At 34.8% G+C, this 24759-nt stretch overlaps 1 protein-coding gene across 3 annotated transcripts in view; it reads right to left on the minus strand.

The window, feature by feature from the left end:
- Positions 1 to 24759, minus strand: part of LOC140445966 (uncharacterized) — a 270222-nt gene that overhangs the window by 27538 nt on the left and 217925 nt on the right. For 2 of the 3 annotated variants that reach the window (XM_072538433.1, XM_072538432.1), the window contains exon 1: positions 5229 to 6791. The exons of the other annotated variant lie outside the window; for it this stretch is intronic. In XM_072538433.1, the coding sequence (XP_072394534.1) occupies positions 5229 to 6639 (1411 nt within the window). In that variant the 5' untranslated portion in view covers positions 6640 to 6791. Of the gene's footprint in view, positions 1 to 5228; positions 6792 to 24759 lie in introns of those variants that run through there. 3 annotated transcript variants of the gene reach the window in all.

Consider the following 24759-nt stretch of genomic DNA (forward strand, 5'->3'; position numbering starts at 1 on the left):
ATTGCTATAACTGGAGATGAAAGTTAGCAAATCGCCGATTTTTAATCTTTAAATGTGTTTTCTAAGATAGTTATCCGAAATTTTCTTTAAAATCTTTTACTTTTTAGTAGTAGACGAAGGTACCTCAAATTGTTAATAATTTAAAGAATCCACCGAACCGACTACAGGAAACATACAGGAATTGAAGATTAAGGTCCATAAAATTTAAAAAATTCATTAGATACTCGACCGTGTCAAATAGGGTACATTTTTTTATATGTCTGTGCTATATAGAAATGGAGGCCACCGTTAACAGCAGATAACGCAATTAATCATTGAATACATGTATCAAAATAATTTAGCAAATCCATCTATGGTTAGAATGGTTTTAAAAACAATATTACTCTACAGTGACGTGAAAATGACTATAGTGTAATTTTCTAACATTTTATTGATTTTAGTAATAATTTTCCCACTACAATTTTGAATAATAAATACATATCCGAGAAATTTTTATTCAAAGTAACAAAAAACATAATTTCTAAATATACTACAGATATATTTACATTTTTTGTTAAATTTGGAATAGAGATGAAAGAAAGATTTTCAAAAGTAGTAAAATAATCTAAAAGTTCTATACAATACATAGGTCAATTTGGTTATATACAGCAAAAAAAGGCAGAACATTTTATTGTCATAATTAACGTTTTTTATAAAAATTTTTTAAAAACACAAATAATAAACAACTATTTATAACAATTTTATTTGCCATCTTAAATTGTACTGAATGGCAAAAACGTAAAAAAAATAAATTTAATTGAGGGCAGTAAGCATTAACTAGCGAATTTCAATAAATTATTATTTAAATTTACTGTAGTAAGACATTTAAAGCTGGAGATAAATAATGCTGTACCGGTATCAGCACCCCTGAGATATATAGCAAGGAGAAATATTTATATCACCACTACATTACTTCTTTTAAAACACCTATTTTTTCATAATTTCTCAAGCCAAATCTCAAAAATATCAAAATGTGTTACTTACACCATCGTAACAAAGAAGAAAAGTAGAAGCAGGACATTCAATTATGTGAGGAAACCTTTGAAACATATGTTACTCCTAAATATTTTGCAATCTTCTGTCATAATCACATAGTGTCACTCAAAGAGTATTATTTGAAACTAAAAGATCAATAATAAGTCACTAAAGATAGGAGGAATAGATCGCCTTACACTGGCCTGCATTGTTCGGGGTAGGATTTCGTGTGGGAGGACTTGTACCCAGGACTCCCACACGAGAAGCACTTTGCTGATAAGAGAGCCTCTATAGCGCATCAGAGCGCTATCAGGGGGAAAGTAGATGATCTGGAATATTCTCTTCTTCTTCTTTTATGTAGACATGACTCACTGTTTTTTAATGTGCATCCAGTAAGTTGTCGTTCCATCGTTTTCGTGGTCTTCCTACTGATCGTCTATTGGGGAACCGTCTCTTGCCGTCTTTACTACTCTATTTGTTGTCAATCGGCTTATATGATCGTTCTATTCTACTCTTCTATTTCTTACCCAGTTCTTGATGTTTTCCACCTTACATCTACGTCATATATCGGTACTTCTAACTCTGTCCCATAGTGTCTTACGATCAATTTTTCCAAGTGTTTTCATCTCTGCTTTTTTTAACATCCTTTTTGTCCTCCCTGTGTCAGATCGTATTTCTGCCGCGTATGTCATTATTGGTCTGATTTTTTTGTAAATTTTGCCTTTCATTTCATTCCCGATATTTTTATTTCTCCCTATTGTTTTATTATTCAAGGCAGCCTGCGGCTTTGTTTGCTATTTTTACTAGATCTTTAATTTCAGTTTCGAGCCTTCCGTAGCTAGATAATGTGATACCTAGATATTAAAACTCCATCACTTGTTTTATTATCTGACCTTATAGCTCCAATTTAGATCTTAGCAAATTTGTTGTTGTATCCATGGATTTTGTCTTTTTTCGGAAAATTATCATGTTAAATTTTCTGGCGGTTATATTAAATTGGTGCAGCATACGTTGTAAATCGTCTTCACTTTGAGAGAGTAGTAATGCGTCGTCTGAATAGCAGATTATTTTAAGTTGTTTTTTCCCATTTGGTATCCTTTTTTAATTCTTATTTTTTTAATATTTCATCTATAATCAGGTTGAACAATAGAGGACTCAGAGAATATCCCTATCTAATTCCATTGCCAGCTTCAATAGGGTCGGTTAGTTCTTGTTTACTTGAGTTAATCCTTCTTGTGAAGGATAACAGAAGGTCAACTCTACGTCAACCAATCCCCGGTAGAAAGAATTACGCACTACAACTACCTCGGCACCATAATAAATGAAGAATGGACCAACAACCAGGAGATTAGAGCACGCATCGGAAAAGCTAGATCCACCTTCAATCGGATGGAAGCCTTCTTCAAGAGTCACAACCTCTCTCTTGATACAAAAGTTAGAATGCTGCGATGTTACGTCTTCTCTGTCCTTTTTATAGTGTTGAATCGTGGCCCGTGAACATTTATGGCCCATGAATATGTGCAGAAAACTGGAAGCATTTGAGATGTGGCTATATCGGAGAATACTTAAGATCCCGTGCACTGACCGAGTCACAAATGAGGAGATCCTCAGAAGAATGAATAAGAACCGAGAGGTACTTACCACCATCAAATCTTGAAAGTTACAATTATTCGGACATATTATGCGAAATGAATCCAGATATGCTCTCCTTCAAGCCATCCTGCAAGGAAAAATATTTGGAAAACGAGGTCCAGGAAGAAGAAGAACATCTTGGTTAAAGAACCTTAGAATCTGGTTCAATACAAGCTTTTCCGGCTGCTGCAGATAAGATAAAGATTGCCATGATGATCGCCAACATTCGTAACGGATAGGCACATCAAGAAGAAGAATCCTCCTTGTTCCAATGAATTGTATCACCCTAGTTTATACTTAAGGAGTGTGCAAGTTTCTCAGGTTGGATTAAACTATTGCTTGAAACTAAAAGGCAAACTGACAAACAAATATTTTTCGTAACTTTTTAATAAATAAATGGGCCACACACTCTTCTAGTCTTCAATCATCGACCTTTGTACTCTCTGTTTGGGCTGCAGAATTTGCTGCACCAGTATAATAAGAATCAGCACATACTTATAAGGTAGATGTAGTATCAACGAGCCAACTAGATTTATAATTAAGCTATCTATTGTATCACTCCACCTGGGAGAAGAGAAGTTGCTGAAGATTTGAACGAAAGAAACAAATTGAAAACTCTCGATATTTACTCTATGAGCCCACAGCACGAAGATTCAAATCAAGAAAAAGCTTTATGACCACATGAACCCATCTACAAAATTGACTAGAAATTTCCAAATGGAAAGAAATTATTCTTCAACATCAACTCACGGAAAGTAGGAAATAATGTCTTTCTACCAATTCAGTTTTCCATTTTTTTGGGTAATTTAAAACTTGTTTGATTTTACTTTTGATAATATTGATTAATGTTATGGCTGGTGCTTCTTCAATCGCTTAAACTATTTCAATGTAACTTTCCCATTTTTTAACTTTTCCTAAGTCATTTTTAATAATTTACCAGCAATATCTGTTAATATTTCATTGCCTTTGCTTCTTTAAACAGACACCAGAATGTTTGTTTGTAAGATGTTGTATGAAACAACTTGTGGTTATTAAACTATGTCCAAAGTCAAACAATTCTCTATACACAAGGTATAGTACTCGAAGAACTTCATCCGTAATCTCTCTATACATTATTGCCCTTTTTTTCTGACACATAAATGACACATTTTTCACATCATGAAAATACCAGTGTTGTCTTTCCTTGAAGTCCTTCTGTTTTGTAAATTTTTGATATCACTTGCGTTTCGCAGACCACACTACACTTCTAGCCTCTACTTCAGAAGAAATTACTAACTTATTAAAAAAACTCGAGGTAGAAATTGCTTTATTATGTGTCATTCTTTTACTGTTTGCTCATCAGTTAGATTATACTAGTACTTGTCGGTTTATAACGTTCTCCGCCGTTTTCCGACTTCCAATCGCCACTTAGACCGGTTGTTCCATAGATCTTCTTCTATGGCCCTCTCTCTCAGTTCTTTATTTATTCCTTCGCTCCAACTTTTTCTCGGTCTACCTCGTTTTCTCTTTCCTTCTGGTTGCCACTTTAGTATTTCTTTTGGCATTCGTTGTTCGTCCATTCTTTGTATGTGTCCGAACCAGATAAGTTGTTTTGTTGTTAGGTCATCTGTGATTGTTCGTTTGATTCCCATCATTTCTCTAATGCGTTCGTTGGTAATCCTTTCTCTTCTAGATCTTCCTGCAGCTCTTCTCCAAAAATCCATTTCCGTCGCTTTCAGCGTTGACAGTGTTCTCTCTTTCAGTGACCATACCTCACGGCTGTATCAGTTATCATAATCAGTTAGATTATGTGTTTCGAATTTTTTCTCTATTTCCGTTTTAAATTCTTTCTTCTTGATATTTTCCTTCAAAGCGTTGATGTCATATACTAAAATTAAAGTCTTTTATTAGATGATTTTTGTTTGATTAAATCAAATTCAAAGAAATATTACAACAAAGATAAGAGCTATATACTTAGAAAAAGAGGAATGAAGGTATTTTCGATTTGCAGATTAAAATATGCTACAGAAACAACCAACGCACTGGTAGCTTTAATTATTTTTTGGTACGTTATTAAGAATCTCTCCTAGAGCCATAAAACCATAAAATAAACTTCGTACTCTAAGAAGAGAGTCAGATCCAGAGTCTCGTTTTAACTGGAACGCGCTGTATACAACTATTTAACAATTTTATTAATTGAAAAAGACAGTCAAGATTTGATTTCACGTACAAAGTGTCTATGTATCTGTTTATACGTATTTCGCCCTAATAGGGCTCATCAGAACAGCTATTCATAGGCTTTCTCAACGTGAAAAATAAATCTTTTCTGTCTTTAAGAAGCAACACTAAAATGGCTTCGATATAGACGCAGATGCTTAGTTGAGGAGACATGTCGTGGAATGCAAATTTTAGATTCCCCATGTCTCTATTAACATCTTTATCAACGTCTGTTTTGCCTTGCAATTTTTATTTTACGAATTTTATTAATGTTTATATGTATAAATATTGTTTTTCTTTGTGAACAATAATAAATACAAAAACGCTGTGTATAACCAAATTAATTTTGTTTTAATGAAGCAAATTTTATACAAAAGATAACTCACCTTGGACAGACTGAGATTTATCCAGAACAGAAGATATAGATTGTTGTGGACTGGTTAAGGTACTTGTTGCGTCTATATCTAAGAGTGTTAATGTAGTAAGTCGAGTGATAGATTCGGTAGTAATTGTCGTTTTTGTGTGAGGTTTTACTTCGGTAGTGGAAGTAACTACTTGCTCGTTTCCTGCTTTAGTCGTTATAACGTAAGTATAGGTTCTTAGTCTGCTTTGTACAACGGTTTTAGTTAATAGTTCGATAGAAGATAGAACTGTTGTTTTGAAGAGGATAATGGGAGCATCCAGTGATTCGGTTAGTTCTGGGAAATAGGGTTCGTACTCAGGAATATTTTGAAAAGTTGGTGTGTCGTTAATGTCTTCAATTTCTTCAGTAATATCTTCTAAGTTACGTTTGGAAGTTGCTTCAGTCGATGATACATCAGGTGTTGTTGACACAGAGCTGCCTTTATCTGTTTCAGAAGTTATTTCTATAGATAAATTATTTCTTTCTTTCGTAACATACTTATCTTGCTCAGTTGTTTCAACAGAAGTCATCAAAGTAGTTACTTTTTCTTCCTCTGTTGTTACTTCTTTCTCTGTACTCAATTCATTTTTGACACTTTCAGTTGCTCTCGAGTCATTAGTAAATATTGTTGGATTCTCAGTATATACCTCCGTTGGAGGTATCAAATCTTCTGTGGTCAACGGTTCATCTTCAAAATTGGTATAGAAAAAATCGGATTCTTTCAGCGTCACAATCTCATTTTGTTCTGTTGTATCTTCGTAGTCTTCGTCGTCTAGGTATTTTGGTCTGTAGTCTAAATGATTTTCATCTTCAACTTCTTCTCTATCATCATCATATTCATCATCTTCATTCTCTTCACCGTCATCATCATCATCTGAATAATCACCAATTTCATTCTCTTCTGAAGTATTTTCATATTCATAATTTCCTCTAGTGTGTTCATTGATATTCTGATAGGGATACGTTTTTGTACTAGTAAGTGGTGTATCAGTTTCGCTGTAGGATACACTATTAGAATATTTGTTTGTAGTTAGTAGTCTCTTCTTTGTGACTACAATTCTTTTTCTGGGCTTAGTGGCTTCTTGTAAATGTTGATCATCCTGCAAAACAATATTCTGTCGTAATTTCTTCTTCTTAATTTTTATCCTACGTAGCTTTCTCTTAGTTGTGGCTTCTTGATTTATTTTTCTAATGCTACCTTCTAAATTTTGATTATCATTATCGTCTAATGTACTGTTCGATACCAATTGCACTCTAGTCAATTTTTTCACAACCCTTCTCTTCTTTTTACTGGAATTGTTACTGCCTAATTGTGTCACCTGACGCTTATATCTATGTATTTCTGAATTTTGTTGAATTCCCCCTTTATTAAGAGAAGCTATGACCTTTGGCATGAAGGGGGTATGTCTGCTAAGGTCTTCTAGACTAAAAAATCATCTGATCGCACAGATGATTTTACATACATTACATTTTTGCTAGAATCGGGAACATGGGTGGTGATGTACTGTTGAACGTCCCCTATTATACTTTCTAGACTTTCAGTTTCGGTTGCAACTTCTGAAGTTTCTAAAGGTACATCTTTAACACCGGCCATTATAAAATCGTCAAAACTTTCCCCATCGTTTATAATCGCATTTAGTAGTATCCTTGAAGGTTCTACTTTAATTTCTCTTTTAGATCTGCTATTGTTTTCTTCGTCAATTATTATAGTGGACAATAGGGTTGTAAACTCCCCTGGTGTTCGTCCAGATACGTATAGTGTTACAATACTTGTTTCTTTGGGTCGTTCTGTGGGTGTCAGAATAGGTTTAATTTTTTTACTTTTTCTGTTAATCTTTCGTTTCGTGGTAGGCTCCACATCTTCCTCGATCTCCACTGGCTTTTGAATTTCTGTAAATTCATCTTCAATAGCTAAATTAAACCTTTCTTGTTCCTGGAACAAGCTTTGAGCATCTACATTGTCATTTAAATTATAGACATTGTCAGGTGTTGGCAAATTGTTAGTTAAGTGGACCTGTCTTTGGAACTGCTGCTGTTGTTGAGTTTGCTGCTGTTGCTGTTGCAGCTGTTGTTGTAAAAGTGGTATGAGTAACGCTGTGTTGAGTTGTGGAGGAGGGTATCCTAGAGTTGGTGTTACCACGACTGTATCCGTTAAGAATTCTGTTGCTGTTACTACGTTTACACTACTATCAATGATCGTAGTGAGAATTTCTTTACCTCTGAATGTTAAAGGTATAACCGTGGATGTTTCACTAGTAACAGTAGTAACGTAGGTGGTTGTTCGAGTTTTAAATTCTGTTGTAGGACTTAGTGGTACTAATCCTGGTGGAGGGTACCCTAACAAAGCATTTGGTTGTGGCTGTAGACCTCCCAAGAGTAACTGGGATAATAATATATTCGCCAGTGGTGCTTGTGCGAGATTTGGCTGAATAGTGTTTACAACAGGTTCAACTTCGTATACAGTACTAGGTAGTACATGCCTATAAGATGTTTTGCGTCTATTAATGTAGGTTGGTGTAAAAGTAATGCTCGTCGTTGGAGTTTCTTTAAGCACGAAATGTGTTATTAAAGTTGCTCCGTTGTTTATATCAGTATTTTCACTCAGTAAAACAGTAACATCTTTACCAAGAGCATTAATAGAAGTTGAATATTGATTTGGGTTTAAGACTTCAGTGCTGTATTTTGCTGTAATAATATTTTTGTACTCTGTTATTTTACCATTAACAACAGGTATTGTTACTTCTGTTGGTATTTGATGCGTAACTGTTATAGTACCATCATTGTGTGGGTGAATAAAATTGTCTTGGTCAAATTCATTAGAAGGATGTCTCTGTCTTGGGTTCGTTCTACTTCTAACAGTAGTTCTAGCTATCTGCCTGTTATTACCATTTGTTTTTCTACTGTTTTCATTAGTTCTATATCTCGTTCCACCAGTTCTTGGTGTGGTAGGTCTAGTTACCCGACTAGCTGCAGTAGGTCTTTTAAAATTGGACCTCTTATCACTTTCTCTTAACGTAAATTGAGTCCTGCTTTGCGGTGATGCTTTACTGGGAGATATTCTCTTTCTAGGAGCGGGAGTAGTCGATGTAGTAGTAGAAGTGGAATATTTCGTTCTGCTTCGAGTAGAATATTTACCTCTAGTTACAGCCTTTACCGGTTTTTCAGTCTTTTCTTCAATTACTTCTGCTTCTGTAGTGGAAGTAGTTTTAGCAGTCGGTCGCCTAAATCTCGAGTAAGTATCTCTTTTTGTCCTTTTTCTGAAAAACGGTTTGATTTGAACGTTATTAAATGATCTTCCTCTACTAACCGAAGCCTTTGTGGTTGTTGAGGGTGGTTCAGCGGTTTGTGTATTCCTCAAAGAACTTTCATAATCAGTATCTTCCTCAGCATCTCCTTCTTCAACTAAATCATCTTCACTTAGTTCATCTTCTTCCTTTGGAGGAGGTGTTGTTGATGTAGTAGTAAATAAGTTTCTTCTTGGAAACAAACCATTCGATCTGGCTCTGTTTAATAAGCTATTAGCTCTAGTAGTTTTAGGTCTTGATGTAGTTGTGGTGGTGGTACTAGTAGTTACAGGCCTAGTAGCACTTGTTCTAGCTTTTGCAGTTCTTGTTGGAGTCGTTCTTCCTAGTGGGGGCCTTCTGAACTTCAAAAGAGGATTTTGACTACGTCTAGAAGAAGGTTCAGTGGTGGTTTGAAGTTCCAATGTAGTTTCACCTGCTTCAGCTGTTTCGGCAGGATTTTCAGTAACTAAAGTAGTAATACTATTTTCATCATCTAAAGGTGTCTCGCTTATTACGTTAGAACTTGGGGACCGAACCAATCCAGATGCTAAAGTTGGTCTTATTCTTGGTCTAGCTCCGAACAAAGAACTAGAACGATTGGGAAAACCACTAGATGATCTTAATCCAGTTCTTCTGGAGCTAGATCCAAATGCGCTTGTAGGCTGAATTCTTGAAGAGCTACTTCGTCTACCACCAAAAGAAGATGAACTGGGACCTTTTGTTCGAGAGAATCTTCTGCTACCAGATGCTGTTGGATTGATAGTATTTGCCCCCGATGAGGATCTTCTACCTCCAAATCTATTAGCTTTAGAAGCTGGTACTGCTGTCACTGTAGGAGTAAAATCACTTCTCGTAATCGTAGCTGCTGTACTTTGTCCAGATTGTTTACGTTTAGGAGCAAAAGATGGGCGCTGCCTCGAAGCAAAAGGTCTAATTGCTGGAGTAAACGTTCTCTTCTTAGATTGGAATGTTAGTCTTGACTTTCCTTTACCTTTGTCATCTTCCTCTTCCTCTTCATTTTCTTCAGTCGTGGATTCATCATCAATTTTCGTGGAATCCTCTATTGAACCTTCTATTGCTACTGGAGAAGGTGACACAAGTTTTGTTGCAACAATATTCTTATCAGGACCTTGTGTTGTGGAAGGCTGAATTTCAGTTACAGAATTAGGCTGAATCGAGCTTTTTTGACCGATTAAAAAGCTAGAAGTACTTTCTATGATCTGAGCGTACCGTCCATCTATAATAGTGCCCAGCACTTTGGATTCGTAGTATGTAGTTGTATCGTTCTGAACAATGGAACCTTCTATTAATCTTACTAAACCAGTTCTGTGAGCAATAGGCAAATCTGTAGGCAAACCTGCTTTCTTTTCTTCGTCAACAGTTAGAGAACTGGTACTTTCAATTACCTGGGCATATAAGTTATCTATATACGTCCCAATTGCTTGTGTTGTGTAGAATAATGTACTAACACCTTCAGCATCTACGATTTTTCCTTGATTAATACTTACTACTCCTGTGGGCTTCAATGTTTCACTCACAGGTGATGCTTTGATCTCACTAGTAAGGATGCTTGACGAGCTTTCTAGTACTTTAGCATATAGTCCATCTATATAAGTACCATAAACATCTGTTGATAACACTGTGGTAGTACCGTTATTTTCTATCGTATTCACTATAGTAGACAGTAGACCAGTTGGTTTAATGGTACTAGTACTACTATCATTGGAAGTAGGTTTATCAGAATTAGCTATTTTGTTTTTATCGTAAGACCCAATAGCTCGTCCTATGAAGTTTGAGTCTATATCAGAAGTATTGTTCAAAACATTGGTAACTGTTTCCAGTCTGCTGTTCAAAACAGTACTATCCCCAATATAAGAAGTAGTATAATACGTGTAAGTAGTGTAATAAGTTGTAAGAGCATCTTCTCCAACGGTACTTGGATAAACACTTTCTACTTCGGTTGAAGATGTAGTTAAGTCAGTTGTCGCCGTTGGTACTATAAACGCTAAAGTACTGGTAGGTTTAATAGACGCAGTTTCAACGTTAGTAACTGTTTCTTCTCTGCTGGTAATTTTTGTGGTACCCTCTTTGTACAGAGTAGTCCAGTAAGTGAATGTAGTAAAATATGTTACCGGTGCATTCGGATCCTCAGTGGTGGCTATTTGAGTTGGCTCTAATGTTTGCGTAACTACATTAGTAACTGTTTCTAATCTGCTAACTACGTTACTGGAGGTGGTTCCATGGTACATTGTGGTGAAGTAAGTGAATGTGGTATAACTGGTTTGTAGTAGTAACGTAGGAGAAGGCAATATTTCCGAGTCATTGTTTGATTCAGATACTATTTGATCATCCAATAGAACGTTACGTTTGTCTAAATTATCGATTATTCTTCTGTCACCTTCTGAAGTGGAACTTCTTACATCAGTTACCATTGTAGAGATAGTTTCGTATTCACTCAAATCAAGACCGTTATCGGAAATTTCATTATTTTCTGTAGTGACAGAATCTTCAGTAAAAGAAGTGACCTCACTCTCCGTGGTTGCAGATTTTTGCCTGGATATAGTGTTGTAGATGCTCTCAGGCTTTATTTTTGATAACAGCTTAAGTTTTTTCTTTGTGTAACTTTCCTCATCATCGCTCTCATCGTCCTCAGCTTCATCGTTATCGTCGTCTTCAGAAAAGTTTGTTAGTTTGGTAGTTTCCAAATCTTTTGCCGAAGCAGTTGCCAGTATAGAAGGCGTTACATAGTTAGTATAAACTTCTGTTCTACTGGAGATCTCAGTTTCACCATCGACAAAGATAGTTGTGAAATATGTGTACGTTGTATAATATGTTTTAACACCTACAGCATTAATTTTTGTGTCATCCAAAGAAGGTGTAGCTTCTTGTTCATCATCGTTATCGATAACACTAACAGTTGGAGTAACAGGTATAGTGCTAGTAGGTGTAATATTAGCTAGATCTTCAAATGATACTGTTTTTGTTTTGTATCTAGAGCTGGAACTTTCTTCCCTATCCATGATACCTTCTAGTGAGTCAATTGTGCTTTCCATTTTGGGATCCAAAGTGGATGTTACTACATTGGTTGTGACTACTGTTCTGCTGGATATAGATGAGGTAGATTCTTGGAAATATGTTGTAAGATAAGTATAAGTGGTGTATAAGGTTTTGTAAATAATTTCTAGTTCGTCACCATCTTCAGTTGTAGTTTCTGTAGCTTCTGTAACAGATTCGGTGACTGTGTGTTCTTCAGTTGTAACTTCAGCAGTTGTAGTTTCGATATGTTTTGCTGTAGTAATTTCTTGTTCGGTTGTTGTCGTCTCGGTTTTTTCTGTTTCAGCATCAATGGTGGTTTCTACCTTTTGTTCTTGAGTAGTAGTAATTTCTTCGGTGGTAGTTGGAGATTGACTCGCAGAAGGGGTAGTCACTGGTAAACTTGGTGCAATTTCTTGGCAAGCTCTAGTCTGAAAACCAATTTCTGTTGAAACAACTTCATTTGATTTAACAGAGGTGGTAGTACTATCCTCTGCAGGAATAAAGAATGTGGTGAGGTAGGTTAATGTTTTGTAAGCAGTTGTAGCTATAACTTGGCTTCCGTCTGTACAAATTACATCAACTTCATTCTCAGGGGTTGTGAGTTTTATTGGTTCAGTAGTTGAATCAGTTTCAGTGGTTAACAAATTTTCACTGGTAGATTCTTCATCATCTATCGTTGTTGGTGAAGTTTCGGTTGCTTCTGTAGTTATCTTTTCTTCTTGTAGTGATACAGATGTTTCTGTGAAGAGGACTGACGTACTTTCTATTACATCATCGTCAAAGAAGATAGTAGTTGCTCCTCCTGTACTCTGTATCTTGCTTTCATCGATGCTACTTTCAATAGAAGGTAAAACTGAGTCTAAACTTTGAGTTGATTGTTTTTGTAACGCTTGAAGTGATGCAAATATTTTAGCGATATCTTCTTCAGATGGCGTAGATAGCATAGATATTTGTGTCTCAGACGGTTGGATAACTTCTGGTGTAAACGTTTGGGAAGTTTCTTTGCCTTGTTCGTGCGCCAAAACTGCAGACTTAGCATCCATATCTATGTGTTCTTCAATTGTTTGACTTTTTGGATCTCTAACTCGGTCTGTTTTGTCAATAACCATGGTAGGTAATGTCGTTTTCATTTCTAGTTCGGGACCTTTGAACGTTTTTGTTTCCATTGGGGGTTCTTGTGATAAAAATGTAGTAACTTTGGTTATTAGCGGAGGTGCTAGTAAAGTAGTTGTTGGTTGAATTGAAGAGCTAATTTTAGGTGGTAACAGCCTAGTAGGTTTGACAGTATCTTTAATTTTTTCTGTAGTATGTGGTGAAAATATTATAACAGTATCACCAACTGTGGTTGTAAAGTCGGCAAAACCGGTATACGTAATTGAGGTCAAGTCTCTAGCATTGGGTTTAGTTAAGCCGGCTTTAAACAAAAGTTTTGCTTTCCTTTCAGCAGGGGTAGTGAGCTTTGATCTTTCTGTTCGAGCTTCAAAATCAGGCAAATCTCCCAAAAATGACAGACCTGATGGAGAGAATTCATTCCTGACTGTAAAAGTCGGTAAATTGTCCCATGGTTTTACTTTAGATGGTGTAAAATTGTTTCGTATTATTAACTTATCGTTAGGTTCTTTGTGGTTAATGATATTTTCGTGAGTAATGTCTGGAATTTCAGGACTAATTTTGAATACTTTCACATTAGATTGGGACGCTGGATTCTTTTTTAATTCTTCGAATGGTACTCTGTAGTTGTTTGAAGGAGCTTCTTTTAGTATTTCTTCTTCTATACTTTTAATATCTACTAACTGAGCAGCCGGTGTCTCTTCGGTGTTGCTATTTGATATTCTGGTTGTATACAATACAGGTTCTTCGACGTGACTAGGAGAAACATAGTCAACGTTGTTGATAAAAGGCTTCACGTTTAAGGCATTCTCGTTGATGGTCCATTTTTTATTCAGAGGCTCGTGAACTTTCGAAGGGGAATCGTCGTATAGTACCCTAGAACTTTTCGTAAGTAAATGAGCGTACAATCGTCCATTGTCGAGGGTGGTACCTAGTACTTGTGTGGCGTACTCTGTAGTAACACCTTCTTGTATAAAAGTACGGGCTGTAGAGGTGATAAGGCCGAGGTCGGGTTTTACGTTTAGGAATTTTCCAAAAGATGACCTCCCGCGACTGTCCACCAGAAGAACTGTGGTGACATCTATAGGGAAGGAGGGAAAGTGTAAGTTTTATTTATAAAAGATAGAAAATAATTTACAATTTACAATGTACAATCACCTACAGAGACGTATAATAATGTTCGTTATTTAAAATTTTTAATCAGTACTGGATTTATAGGTTTTTGGATAAATAAAGAGTAAGATCGAAAGGGATTAGTTCCCTGTGAATATCTAAAAAAACTAATCTGACTTGACAATGGCAAGTATGATATTGCCGAAACGTCGATAAAACAATGGTTATTATACAACTATTTTTTTATTTTTTGTACTAAATCGATAAAAACCTAATATATAAAATCCAGTGTTACAAATCAAAACCCCCAAAAAAATTTTGTGTTATCATTTTTATAGTCTCTGTAGCTAGATTTTAGTTAAAAAAAAATAAAAAATACGACAGAAATATACTGATTCATTTTAATCGTTCTATCAAGTCTCATTACCTATTTATAATATGACTGATTTCATCATAAATTCTGCAAATTTGTATTGAAAGCACAAAAAGAACTTAATAAAACAATTAGAAAGAAGTATTTTTTTTTGTAAATCATTAGCACAGTACCTGTTAATCCTAGTAGTTGCAAAAGCTGTAGAGTTTGAGTATAAGCAATTAAAACAAATTATGAAATATTTTGTTTTCTTTTGATTTTTAAAATTTTTGTTAATTGAGAAAATTACATAAAAATAGTTAAATAAACTGATTATATTTAAAGCGACTTTAGTTGAATGTTATACAGTGCCATATTTATACAATGTAATTAAAAAAATGTTTGGTTAAAAACGAAAGCCAAATACGAGCTAAAGGTCAGCAAACGGCTTTCCGGCAAAGTCCATCTCCAACAATTAAAATGCTTTAAACATATTATGAGAGCAGACACAGAAAATATGGAAATACTTATTATGCAAGGACAGGTAGAAGGCAAAAGATCACGAGGAAGATTCCCAACAAGATGGATCGACCAAATTACAGGAATATACAAACGATGCATGACCTATGCATGAGTTAAAAGAAATGACCATAAACAGATATCTATGGAGACGATCAATACAAGACATTATTGTGCAATGACCATTGCACTCCCTCCGGGGGATCAGGACTGAAAAGAGAGAGAGAGAGAGAGAGATTTAAAAAATGCGTAGTATGTTGTCTGCAGAGAATTGTCTTTAATAATTATCATCTTGTAGGTAAAACGATTTTACCAAACCATAACGCATTTACCAAAATCTTTTCCAATGTGCTAATCCAGAGATGCTTGGATGTTAACCAAAATATGTACGTCTATTTCATAGATTACAACAAGGCTTTAGGTAAAGTTTGTCATAAACAATTTTAAATATTTAATAAAAACAAATACATGCTTTTTCTCTATCACTGTTATCAGTATCAATACATATTATGCCTAACGATCGATGATTCATGATAGCTGATTTACAGTAATTAACGAAGAATAACAAGGAACGCAACGTTACTGGCTGTATTTCCTTTTCTGCGAACAATAATCAAATGGATTAAAATTAATAATTTTTTTTTTAAAAACGGTTAACTTTATAAAAAAAATGTTATAAGACTTTTTTGTTTTAAATGCTGCAATCTGCACATATCGTTAAGGAACGCACTATTTTCCGGGACACCCTGTATATATATATATATGTGTATATATATGTCATATTTTATGTCATAAATAAAATTTTCACGACCATCATACTTAAAAGAATAACAAACAAGGTTGAATTTCGAGCTAATCAAGCAGGCTTTAGACCAGAATCCTCCTGCATAGACCACATTATTACTGTGAGGGTAATAATGAAACAATCGGTTGAATGGAACACACCCCTATACATGGTTTTTGTTGATTTTGAGCGTGCCTTTGATAGCTTGTCTCACGCTGCTGTATGAAAAATGTTAGAGCTAAGAAACATCCCGCAAAAAATAATTTCTATTATAAAGTCACTATATACAGATGCGAAATGCAGTGTGACACACAATGGGATCAACAGTGACGAATTTGACGTACTTACTGGAGTTAGACAGGGATGCGTGCTTTCTCCGTTTCTCTTTAACATAGCCATAGACTATGTTCTCTCCAAACTAGACTCCGACCCAAGAGGGATACAATGGACGTTAACCACACGCCTAAGCGATCTAGAATACGCGGACGATATCTGCCTATTAGGTCAAAGGTTCCAAGATCTGGCTTACCAATTGGAAACACTTTCCGCTGAAGTCAATAAAATAGGTTTGAAAATCAATATTAGTAAAACCAAGTCCATGAGAATAAATGCAAGGAACAACACGCTATTTACTATCGACAATATGCAGATTGAAAATGTGGAAAACTTTACGTATCTTGGAAGTGTCATAACAGAAAACGGAGGTACAGAAGACGATATTCATATGAGGATACGAGAAGCCCAACAAGCTTTCAGCACGCTCAACCCTGTTTGGAGATCTGGCGAGTATACTACAAGGACAAAAATCCGAATATTCCGATCAAATGTCATGTCTGTTCTACTCTACGGATGTGAAACCTGGAAAGTGACAAACACCCTCACAGACAAACTACAGGTCTTTGTTAACAAATGTCTACGAAGAATTGTTCGTATATTCTGGCCTAACACCATCAGAAACGAGGATCTGCTACACCTGACCGAACAAGTCCAGAAAGTGGGGTTGAATCGGTCACACACTCCGAAAAAATAGTTCCAGTATCGCAAAGACTGCCCTAGAGTGGAATCCCCAAGGAAAAAGAAAAAGAGGTCGCCCAGTACAAAGTTGGAGAAGATCCATCATGGACGAGATAAAAGGCCAAGGAAAGTCTTGGAATGAGGTGAAGGCCAAAATAGAACCCGATGGCGCGTTTTCACTGAAGCTCTATGCTCCACTTAGGAGTTCAAGAACCTTATATATATATATATATATATATATATATATATATATATATAATATAAATTAATACAGGTTCAAGTATATTCCAAAAACAAAATATTTTATACTTTTTAAAGAAAAGCACTACCTTTTACCAAGCTATTTTAGTAAAAAACATACTAAAAGCATTTACCTAAAACTAATGATTACCTATTTAAGTAATTTAAAATTTGTAACTTTTATGTTGCTCGTAAAACACGCGGTTTAGTGCTTCTGCACTAGCGATTTTCTTAATGTGATAATTTCGCCAGCGCCAGAATCAGAATATCAAGAAGCCGTTGAAGTGTGTTGTGGAATGAAATTTAGCGAATCCGGTTTTGAGTACTTTCATTAGGTCATTTTAATTCTAAGTGAAAATTGTTTACATACCGCGTGCAGGTTTTTGCATAACATAAGTTTTAATTAGAAAGTCGAGTATGTAAAAAATTGAGAAAGAGGTGTAATAAAGAACTTATATACGAGGTATTTACACTACTCTATTGGTATTAAAGCTAAGAAAGTACCAGAAAGAGGACCAGTAAAAAGGAAAGACAAACTCAATAAAAAATTCCTGTTCACACAGGAAGTGAGACGAAAAGTGAAATTTGAAAACTTATTACAAAATATCCTTGAACATGATAGAATACCAAATAGCTTAAGACTAAGTATAGGGATGCAAATGTTTAAGAAACAAAATAAGCAGAATCCCTTTACCTTCTCCTCTATTTTTTCTCATTCGTAAGGTTGTAATGGCGTCATGTAATTCATTTGACCTTTTTTTTGTCCAATTATCTCTTTTTTATGCATGTTGTTTTGCTAGAAAAATGAGTAAACAGTCATGTCCTTTATTTGGACAGACCATCATGCTGGAAATCTTCCTCTTGATATTTTACCCGCTGCGGTACCTCCAGCCAGCATGGCTAATAATATTAATAATTGAGTATAAGGTAGCATGACTAATACCAGGATCAACAGGGTAAAATCAAATAGATCATATTTTGATTTCAAAAAGTGGAGAAGAATAATTCAAGATGTCAGGTCGTATACAAGTGCAGATTCTGACCACTTCCTAGAAAGATCAAATCCGAAAATGAAAATAATTAAAGACAAAAAGAAATACACAAAAAGAAAATGTGGAAGGTAGGAAAACTAGAGTCGGGTATTATTCATAAAGATTATTTTAAAGAGTTGGAAGCAAATTTAAAAGTTCCAAACCCTAACAATATAGAAGAAACGTGGAAGGAAATAAAAGGTCACACTTCGATTGCCACAGGAAAAGTAAGAGAATATAAATAAATAGAAAGAAAAATAATAGTACGACGAAGACTGCGAAACAGCAAACAGGGAAAAAATCTAGCATGAAAGATAGCTCAAGACAGTTAGAGAAGAAGACTTATGACTTACCGATTTTCTACGTGTGATAAGAAAGCTAAAGCAAAAGATAACAGCCATCCCAGACGAAATCCCAAACGAGCTAATAAAACGAGGCAGAAAATAACTAACAAAAAATATACGACCTTATAATATCCATTTGCAAAGAATAAATAATGCCCGAAGAATGAAAAACAGGATGGATATTTCCTATTCTAAAGAAAGGGGACACCACAGAATGCAACACCCTCGAGGAGTAAAATTGTTAAACAGTTGCTAAATAATATTAATATCATTAATCAGACAAAGACTCTCAAAATACCTTGAAACTAAAATATGAGACATCCAGCAGGGATTTAGAGAAGGACGGTCAACAATCACACAGGCAATTGAGAAGTGTTACGAACACGCCATCGACTTATACATTCTTTTCATAGATTTTAATAGAAGACATTAAAAACCTAGATAATCCAACGAAACTCATAAAGCTAACGAATTTGTCAATAGACCGGTCCACGGCAGCAATATTACAGATCACGATATCTCCACAAATATAGAAATAGCAACCGGAGTACGACAGGGTGACTCTCTATCAACGTCATTATTTAATATCGCTATAAAAGAAACAATACAAGCTACCGAAACAAAAGGTACAATTATAAAATCGACGTCGCAACTTGTAGCATACGTTGATGACATATTATTGATTAGCAGAAAACTAAACATTTTAAAGGAAGAATTTGCGAAGGTGTGCAAAAAAGCATCCAAGTGGGGTTGGCAATAAACCAAGTAAAACAAAATACCTATATAGTCAAAAAAATACAGTTAACGTGACAAGATTTGCGAATATGAGGTTGAAAAGGTAGAACACTTTAAATATCTTGGGATCTCAGTTAATGGAACTAGTGATAGAAACATAGTATGTAATCAATTAAATAATTCTGACAGAAAACATAACTTACTGGAAATACAACAACTTCCTCAAAGATAAAAGGCTTACTGAGAATTCTAAACTGAAAATTTACAGAGCAGCAATTAGATCAGTACGCCAGATTCACAAATGGCACTGAAGTAATGTGCCTGACAAAGAAAGATGAAGAAATATTAAGGATCCTGCAGAAAAAAATCATTCGAAGAACAACGGACCCACTAAACCTAGGTAATAATGAATTTGGAAAATTGATGAAATACGAAGTAAGAGAACTCTTGAAAGGAAAATATATCGTCAGATTTATCAAGGCACAGAGAATCGGATAGATTGGACATCTAAAAAGAAAAAATCTAGAAGCAGTTATCAAAAAAATCGCCAAATGAAGACCTGTATTTGGTAGACCACGAGGAAGACCAAAAACGAGATGGGAGAACCAGATAATTGCGGACTTGAGGATGGGAGTTAAAGAATGGAAAATCATATGCAAAACAGGAAAGAATGGAAAAATATTTTAGAAGACGCCAAGTCAGACAACCAACTGTAAAACCAAGATGTTAATGCAGACTGATTCCCCGTGACAAATGAATCGGAAAAGCTCAAAGAGGCAATCATTCCGCTAGGAGTGTAGATGTCAAGATGATGACGTTGCCTTTAACTATCATTTGTTCCATGCTTTTCTTTCTTCTAGATATATGTCCAAAATATCTTAGTTAAGTTTGGTTGATAGTTGTGATGAGTCTAGTGTTTGTATGGTAGACCAACGTTTCAAATACATTATATCCTTCGAATCGGCTTTTTGATGGTCCATATTTCTGAAGCTTAGTTGGCGATAGGAAATATTAATGTTTGAACAAGGCGTAATTTTATGTTTTTCGCAATATCAGCACTCTTCCATATTTTTGTGAGTTTGACTGTTATAGTATAGAGCATAAATCTCCTTAACACAATTTTAAAATTGATCACCAAAAGTGATAACTAAAAAATAAATACTTTCACATTAGTAGAAGAATAACAGTTACATCTAGAAGATAATGTATATAATAGACCACCATTTTTGTACTTTGTAGACCTACGAGGAGTCTGTGATAGAACTCAGCTGGAAGATAGTCTCAAATTCCTGCGCAAAAGAGGAAATCTGCAAACCATAATTAAAACAATCGTAGAAGTACATAGAGAAAACATAATTAAAAAGCAAATAAACGGTGAATACAGTTTTTCCTTTGTTCTACATTTTTTAAGTATCTTTCTCATTCCATTTTCCAACTCATATATAATTTTAACATGCTTCCCTTTATATTGTCTCTCAAGAATTTCCTGGGTCTGCCCATTGTCCATATATTTGTTGAATTCAATTATGTTATTTTTTTATTTATTAAGATATATTTCTATAGCTAGTTCATCTGCCACTTCGTTTAGTTTGTTTTATTACATACCAAGTCCAAGTGTAAAATTTCTGGTCCGTCGTGTATAATCTTGTTTAGAGCTTATTCTAACCTATTATCATCGAATAATTATGTAATGTTTTCTACCCTTTCTACCATTTTAACCCTGAAATGAGACTGCGCAGGTCACGAGCTGAAATGACAGATAATAGACGGACAAAGTGGATACTGGAATGGAGACCGAGAGATACCTACCGAAGTAGATGTCATCCACCAACACGATGGACTGACTATCTAAAGCGTCGACAGAAAAACTGAACGCAAAAGGCATGAAATCGCAACATATGGAAAATTATGAGGGAAAATTATATATCCAGAAGTGGACAAGGGAAAATTGAATCACGATAATGATGATTGATTATTTCACCCACCTTTTAATTTTTGTTTGGTATCACTTTGTTTGGTAAAGTTTTCGATATAGAAAAGACAGTTAGGATTTGATTTCACGTATAGTACTTTTACAATTCGCGTATATGTACTTCGTCCTTGCAGAACTCATCAGAGTGACTAGGTAAAAAGTTTTAGTTCCTCATAATTTAAGTTACCTACTGATCTGTTTTTATTGCTTATTCCGGTTATTTCTCCCACTTTTCTATATAAGTTAAAGCTATCGTATTTCCTCTCATATACCTCTATTTCCTCGCATTGTTCTTTTACCCAGGCATTTTTTACTTCTCTTTTTTTATTTCAATATTTATTGTTTTATACTTACTCATATCTTTATTTTTTATACTTTCTTCTCACCTACATATAAGTTAATGTATCGTCTGTCATCCACATCTCTTTCGAATTTTTAGTTATTTTTAAATTTCCTCTGGCCGTACCCTTTGAACTTTGTCCCGCTGTTCGTTTATGTCTTCGTTATTTACAGTGATTTTCATAGCGTTAAACTTAATTACATTTTTCGTGGTTATTCTAGGTCTTGATTTTTTTTATGTTAATTTTAGCTACTATTTGATTATGATCCGACGATATATCAGCCGCTGGCTATGTTTTTACAAACTTTTGTTAATAAAAACAACATCTACTGGATTTTTAAATACCTTGTTATTAGCTCCATCAGTAGAAAATACCAGGTTACCAGGTTTTTAATCTTTGTTTTGGTAATCTTTGACAAGTTCTCGTTTTTTACATCAATGACAAGAATCAAATCCCCATATCCCGAAGTCTAAACCATCTTGTTCCGCCTCTGATCTAGCTATATCTTTTCGCCGTACGCATACCAGGTGACACACTAACATCAAAGATACTTGTTGCTTTTTTACAAGGCGTGCCAAATTCTAGACGCGTGTTGTTAAGCTACTAATGTAGGTATCAACTCAATTTCAGAAATACGGTAATGGATGTAGGCGGTCAACTAGTTCCGTTAGTCTTTTAATAGATTCCGATGAATGCAGCATTATACTTAAGCAAATGCGTTTTTTGGGAAAGTAAACAATGCAAAGTGTTTAAATAAGTGGAAAATCAACGATTGACATGCATAAATAACCTGTTTGGCACACAAATAAAAAATGCAGGTTGTTCAAGATGTAATTAAACTGAGATTAGTGAAATATATAAAGAAATTAAAGGGTATACGACGGTAAATTAAAAGTTACACAGAAATATATGTATAGAAAAATGGATTCTTATAGTTAATAATAAGTCATCATCATCATCTATGGTGCTATAGTATAGCCCTATAGTAGAGCATCGAACTTCCTAAGTTTACCTTCAGTTAACTTTATCCATTGTCAACCGTTGCCAGTTTGCTTCACCTATTTTTCTAGCATCATCATCTACACCATCCCTGCATCTAAGCCTTGGCCTACCTATTCGTCTACTTCGCAACTTTTGTGACATACTGATAGTGTTCCTATTTTGTATGAGAGATACTACCACCAGATATCTGTTTATATTTGTGCTATATTTTCTCATAGCCGTACCTCCTTCTTCCAATATCGTTTTCACAGACACGACCTTATATTTCTCTCAAGACTCTTCGTTCGAATATGCACAAGAGGTTTTCATCTGTCTTGGAGATTGTCTATGTTTCCAATCCATATGTCGGCACTGCTGGAAGAATAAAAGTTTTGTACATTTTTTTTTGTTTTCTCGCTTAAGCTTCTACTTCATGTGTTTATGTAGCCCAAAATAGCTCTTGTTTGGCAGAATTATTATCCGTTTGATTTCTTCCATTATGGAGTTGTCATTGGTAATCAAGGAGTCTAAGTATGTGAATTTGTCCACCACTTCAAAGCTATTATTAACGATGGACATTAAATCAAAAACTAAGACAGAAATTTATCAGAAAAAAAGGATAGAAGATATACAATAAATGCCCAAATTTCATCATCATCACGTAGCGCTACAACTATGGGTGGGTCTTGGCTGACTGTACACCTTTTTTTCAATTTGTTCGGTCTTCCCTCAGCCTAGGGTCAAATGAAATGTTCATTTTCAGGAGATCTGCTTGGATGTTATCTCTCCATCGCATTCTGGGACGTCCGAGTGGTCTTTTGCCTGTGGGAATCTCCTCCTATACCAGTTTTACAAGTCTCTCGTTACGCAGTCTGTGCACGTGGCCTGCCCATCTTAGTCGCTGTGATTTAATTTTTTGGACAATAGCGGCGTCATTGTAGAGTGCTTTTAATTCGATATTGGTTCTGATCTTATACTGGTTTGTGGTGATGTCATGGTGAGGTCCGAAAATTTTTCTAAGTATTTTTCGTTCAAAGCGTCTGAGCTTTTCTTCGTTTGCTTTGGTCATGGTCCACCTTTCGCATCCGTATATTATTACAGGTCTGACGATGGATTTATAGATTTTGATCTTTGAACTTCTTGTAAGATTTTTTGATTTTATGAGCTTATCCAGTGCGAATAGACAGCGATTTGCAGATTGGATTCTGTCTTTTATTTCTTCAGTAACATCTTTGTCAGCTGTGATTAAGGCCCCCATATACTTAAAACGTTGTACTCTTTCGAAATTGAAGGTGTTGACCGTCACATTTTGTCCTATTCTGTCTCTTCGTGTTGTTCTATTTATACACATATATTTCGTCTTCTCTTCAGTAATCTTCAGCCCTACTTCACTTGTTGCTCCTTTTACCTCGTTGAAGAAGTCTTTCGTGGATAGGATGGAGTCTCCAACGAGATCTATGTCATCTGCATATGATGCCTAAATGCCCAAATTTGACTTCCAATAACGAAAGAAAGATATCTCACTCATGAAATTATAAGGCAAGATCAATCAAAAGGAAGTTGAGGTCTACGATTCTCGTGACAGTGAACTTGCCAAATATCAATACAAGTGTAGTAATATTCTTTGTTTTGTTTTTTTCTTTCTCTCTCTTTCGTTTTCAGGTTTTCTTGTCTTGTGCTTACTTCCACATATTACGACTTCTTTCTATTTATTTGTAATTGTAATCCATATTTCTGAGCTTTGGCTTTTATTTTCTTATTTATTACATTTGCTAATATTTTGTATCCTACAACTTAAAAGTTAGTGTTCTATTTTTTTTTGTATTCATTGTGGTATATATTAATTGGTACACTTGTTCATTTATTTTTTATCCTCCATATTTTATCAGTTTGTATACAACATTATCCTTTTCTGATTCTTTGGCATTTTTTTGACTTTGCATTTCTTTTACCACTTCTTCCTTGATAAGACACTTTGTTTCGTCTCACTCTTTATTTTATTTATCTTCTTGCTTTTCTTCGCTTTCGCTGCTTTCTTTAGTATTTTTTTCTTCTAATTTAATTTACGATCTTCGATTTATCTAATTTAAGATTGAGTAGAAATATTCCTTCCATAATTCTTTTACCTGTCCCCTATATATATATATATATATATATATATATATATATATATATATATATATATATATATATATATATATATATATATATATATATATATATATATATTCCCGTAATATTCTATTATCCTCTTCTTGTTATTCATTCCTTTCGCTCTATTCATTGACATGTTTTATTCGTTTCTTATTTTTGTATACAATTTTTTAAACTACTGCATATTCTTAAGCTTTCTATTTATTCTACTTTCTTTTCTATCCATATATTTCTCTTTCTTATGCTAATCGCTTCCGCTATGTGTCTTCTTATTTTGTAATTTGTTACTAGCTTAAATAATACCGTGATAAATAGATCTTGTAAAATGGAAAAAGAAGATAACCAAAATACATTTCTTGGCCTTACACAACCAGTTACATACCACGATTATTAATCTTAATTTTTTTTTTAAATTAATGCGTTTTATTGAAGATTCCTTTAATAATTATCTAGTCATTGCACAATACCAGCCGGTACGTGTTTTTTTCATTGAAAATGTCAAGG

This window comes from Diabrotica undecimpunctata, chromosome 7 (assembly GCF_040954645.1).
Source record: "Diabrotica undecimpunctata isolate CICGRU chromosome 7, icDiaUnde3, whole genome shotgun sequence".
Taxonomy (NCBI): domain Eukaryota; kingdom Metazoa; phylum Arthropoda; class Insecta; order Coleoptera; family Chrysomelidae; genus Diabrotica; species Diabrotica undecimpunctata.